At 46.2% G+C, this 4,258-nt stretch overlaps 1 protein-coding gene across 1 annotated transcript in view; it reads left to right on the top strand.

Annotated features, from left to right (window-relative positions):
* The first annotated feature begins 1,553 nt into the window (after positions 1 to 1,553).
* The window catches only part of LOC105539417 (zinc finger protein 845-like), an 11,341-nt gene continuing 8,636 nt past the window's right edge, over positions 1,554 to 4,258 (top strand). The window contains 2 exon segments of the mRNA XM_011979694.1: positions 1,554 to 1,667; positions 2,540 to 2,634. Coding sequence (XP_011835084.1) covers positions 2,620 to 2,634 — 15 coding nt within the window. The 5' untranslated portion in view covers positions 1,554 to 1,667; positions 2,540 to 2,619.

Below are 4,258 nucleotides of genomic sequence, written 5' to 3'. Positions count from 1 at the left end.
TCTTAAGGCCATTGGTCTCGTATGATGAGGAAACGCTTAAGCTGCTAGCAATGTTTTCAGCTACCCGAGCAAACAGGTTTTTAGCTAAAGGAGGAGGCTCTGGTAACTTCTGGTCTACGCGCTTATGGAATGATTTAAAGACTCGGAATTGTTGCTGGTCCGGGTTCCTTTTTGATGACGTATAGGTAGGTTGCTGGGTAGGTGTGTGGAGACATGTATGGGGTAACCCGCAGTCCACATGGATAGGTCTGGCTTTAGAATGGTGCAGTTTACAGGACGACAGGTTTTTGTTTCACAATCTGGTTTTGCCGGCATTTCGGTAAGCATGATTGGCCTTTGTTGTGTGCTGGGGTGCCGCAATACACAATACTCACCATCTTTTTCTGGGTCCCAGGGGGACAAGGTGGCATGCATAGGTATTTGTAGTCGTTTCTATAGTATCTCTGTACAGGTAGGTTACCACAGACAGGTGAGTCTAGGTCTGCTGCTGGATCAGCATCAAAATACAGAGAAATAGGCCCTCGGTAAAAGGGAGGGACCTTGGTTTGGTTTAAGAGAGGACTTTCTTTTGACCTTGCACGAATTTTAAACTCTTCACCAGGTGAAAACTTGGGGTTATAACATACATAAGGTTGGTTATTTCCAGGGTCACCAATGGAGTAGGTGGTCTGATTATAGGTACAAGTTCTTTAGCAAGTCCTTATACACTCATAACAAGTATGGTTCCATAGCGTCTTAGTTATGCTCTTCCCTGACCAGGTAATATGTGTACAGTGGGGACACGTTTCTATAGGGGCTTCTTCTAACATGGTTAAGGTGGGTAACAACAGCAAAACAATGGACGGCATATTCATATCCAGCAAGGTCAGAAGAGGGCCTTGCCTGGGGGAGGAGGTTGGTCAGAATGACAGAACAGTAGGGAAACAGTTAGTATTACAAGGAAAACTACTAGTCTTAAGATTACTAACCACATTTACTTGCTTGACGTGTCCTCAAGCTTCAGCTGTGCATAGTCTAGTCGGCTTCCGGTATGTGACTAGAGCAGGGCTTGCTGTTTCTTCAAGCTTCAGCCATGTGTAGACTGGTCAGCCTCAGAAAGTGACCAGAGCAGAGCTGTCGTCCTCAGCAGGTCATGTCAGTCCCTGGCAGGGAACCCTCCACCGGCTTCCCGTGTTCCCCGGGACAAAAGCCCAACTCCTCACTGTGGCTCCACAGCCGTGTGTCCAGGGCCCTTGCCAGTGTCCAGCCTCCTCCTGGGAGCTTGCCCTCCTCTCCTGTCTCCCTCTGCCCCTGTCACATTTGCTTTTCTCTTTTCCCAAATGTCAGAACCCTTCCTGTCTCTGGTCACTGTCCCTGCTCTTACCCTATGTCCCTAAATGATCACAGCACTGTCCCTTTTCTCCTCGTTCAGGTCTAGGCTCAGAGCTGTCTCCCATGCCCTCCCACCACTATCTGAAGTTCCCTCTGCCCGTCAGTCTCTATCACGTTACTCAGGTTTTATTATTTCTGCATCAATCATATCAGAAATGCTTTTTTTTTTCTTTTTTCTGTACAGAGTCTCACTCCATCGCTCAGGCTGTGAGTGTGGTCTCATGATCTTGGCTCACCGTGACCTCTGTCTCCGGGGTTCAAGTGATTCTTATGCCTCACCCTCCCAAGTAGCTGAGATTGCAGGTGTGTGCCACCACACCCAGCTAATTATTGTATTTTTATTTTTATTTTATTTTATTTTTGAGTCTCACACTGTCACCCAGGCTGGAGTGCAGTGGCATGATCTCGGCTCACTGCAACCACCACCTCCCGGGTTCAAGCGATTCTCCTGCCTCAGCTTCCTGAGTAGCTGGGACAGACACCCACCAAGCCCAGTTACTTTTTATATTTTTAATAGAGACAGGGTTTCTCCATGTTGGCCAGGCTGGTCTGGAACTCCTGATGTCAAGTAGTTAACCCACCTCGGCTTTCCAGAGTGCTGGTATTAGAAGCACGAGCCACCGCGAGTGGCCCAATTTTTTTTGTTTTTAGTAAAGACAGAGCTTCACCATGTTGGCCAGGCTGATCTCAAACTCCTGAGCTCAAGCGATCCTCCCACCTCAGCCTCTTAAGTAGCTGGGACCACAGACACACAGATGTGCGCCATCATGCCTGGCTAAGTTTTTGTATTTTTGGTAGAGATGGGGTTTCACCATGTTGCCCAGGCTGGTCTCAAACTCCTGAGCTCAAGGGATCTACCCACCTTAGCCTCCTACAGTGCTGAGATGACAGGCATGAGTCACCTCACCCAGCCTCTGCATGGGGTTTGGTCAGGTCTGGGTCTCTTCCCTGAAGGGGAGCTCATCCCAGCCCAGCTCCCCACTGCTGCAGCGTGTGTGGAGGCTTCTCAGGAGGGGAGCGGGAGTTTTCCTGTAGGAGTTTATTGTCCCTGGTGCGGTGGGCAGCAGAGGGGACTGTATTTCCTCAGACTGAGGTCTCCTTTGTATGTGTGATTGTGTTACAGGGATGGGGTGTGTTGATTCTAAGCAATAAACAACATGTTTTTAACATTCAAGATTGATTTCTAAAGACTCTTGGTATGTGAGGAAGAAAGCCGGGAAGAGGAAGAGGAAAGCAAAGGAGTCAGGGATGGCTCTTCCTCAGGTGAGATGATATTCTCGGTGGATTGTTCTGTCTCCTTCCTTTCAGAAACGCTGGGCCTTGGAGTTGGGAATCTTCTCTGAGTCTGAAGCGTCCTGCCTGACAGGTTTGCTCGCCCTCACCCATGCCTTCCCTCAGTCCCTCTCATCTCACTTAGATTTTATCTCTTGTGACCCAGTGACATGAACTTGGGAAGAGGCTGCACTGGGCATGGGCCTGGGAAGGGCTCACACCAGACATGGATGGAGACGGGGTGAGGGTCCCGTGGTGTCAGGGCTGTTGGGCAGCAGGGATTATTCAGGGGCCACATCTGGATGCTCTGTCAGGTCTCTGTGGACCAGGATTAGAGCAGCTGCCACTGGAAGTCACGTATTCATGTGCACAAAGTACATGGTAAATTCTAGAAAAGGAGCCCAGTATGAGGAAATGTTTTCTGCCAGATTTTATACTACATTTTTTTGTAATTGAGTGCATTACTGTGTTTCTGGCTCCAAAAATCTTACTAATTAGAATGGAAAGTTTATACACTTAGAATGGAAAGTTTATACACAGACATGAATGATAGAAGACGTTTTATTCCCTCATTATTTTAAGAATATGCAATTGGCCAGGCGCGATGGCTCACGCAGGTAATCCCAGTACTTAGGGAAGCCGAGATGGGTGGATCATGAGGTCAAGAGTTCAAGACCAGCCTGGCCAAGACGGTGAAACCCTCTCTCTCCTAAAGCTACAAAAATCAGCCAGGCACAGTAGCATGTGCCTGTAATCCCAACTACTTGGGAGGCTAAGGGAGAAGAAGCGCTTAAACCTGGGAGATGCAGGTTGCAGTAAGCTGAGATCATACCACTGTGCTCCAGCCTGGGTAACAGAGCAAGACTCTGTCTCAAAAAAAAAAAAAAAAAAAATTAGCCAGGCGTGGTGGCGTGCCATCTGTAACCCCAGCTACGCAGGAGGCTGAGGCAGGAGAATCACTTGAACCTGGGAGGCAGAAGTTGCAGTGAGCTGAGATTGCACCGCTGCACTCCACCCTGGATGACAGAGCAAGACTCCGTCTTAAAAAAAATAAATTTATATTTCTGTTTTTACTTTAGGTTTGGGGCACATGTGAAGGTTTGTTCCACAGGTAAACTAGTGGCATCGGGGTCTGTTGTACAGATTATTTCATCGCTCTGGTATTAAGCCCTGTACCCAATAGTTATGTTTTATTTATTTTTTTTTTCGAGACTAAGTTTTGCTCTTGTTGCCCAGGCTAGAGTATATTGGCATGATCTCAGCTCACTGCAATAATACTGCCAAAGTATCATTTTCCAGCAAGATGAGATTCCTCTTCAGGTCAACAAAACTTGCCACTTTTGATATTTTTAAAAACTTTATATATGTAAACACCCACACACACAATATACACACACACACATATACATATACATACACAAATGTATATATTTTGAACAACTTTTACAGTTTGAAAATCTAGGGAAAATGATAACCCTTTGTATTAACATCTAGTTTTTTGTGAGTCTGTGTAGGCTTCATTATTTTGTGTTTTTTATATAACATAGATCCAACAATGTATTATAATAAATGGTTGCTTAATAATATAGTAATAAATATTATTGATTTGTTTACA

The sequence above is a fragment of the Mandrillus leucophaeus genome, unplaced genomic scaffold, assembly GCF_000951045.1.
Source record: "Mandrillus leucophaeus isolate KB7577 unplaced genomic scaffold, Mleu.le_1.0 Scaffold104, whole genome shotgun sequence".
In the NCBI taxonomy this organism is placed as follows: domain Eukaryota; kingdom Metazoa; phylum Chordata; class Mammalia; order Primates; family Cercopithecidae; genus Mandrillus; species Mandrillus leucophaeus.
This window is presented reverse-complemented; position numbering and strand designations above follow the sequence as displayed.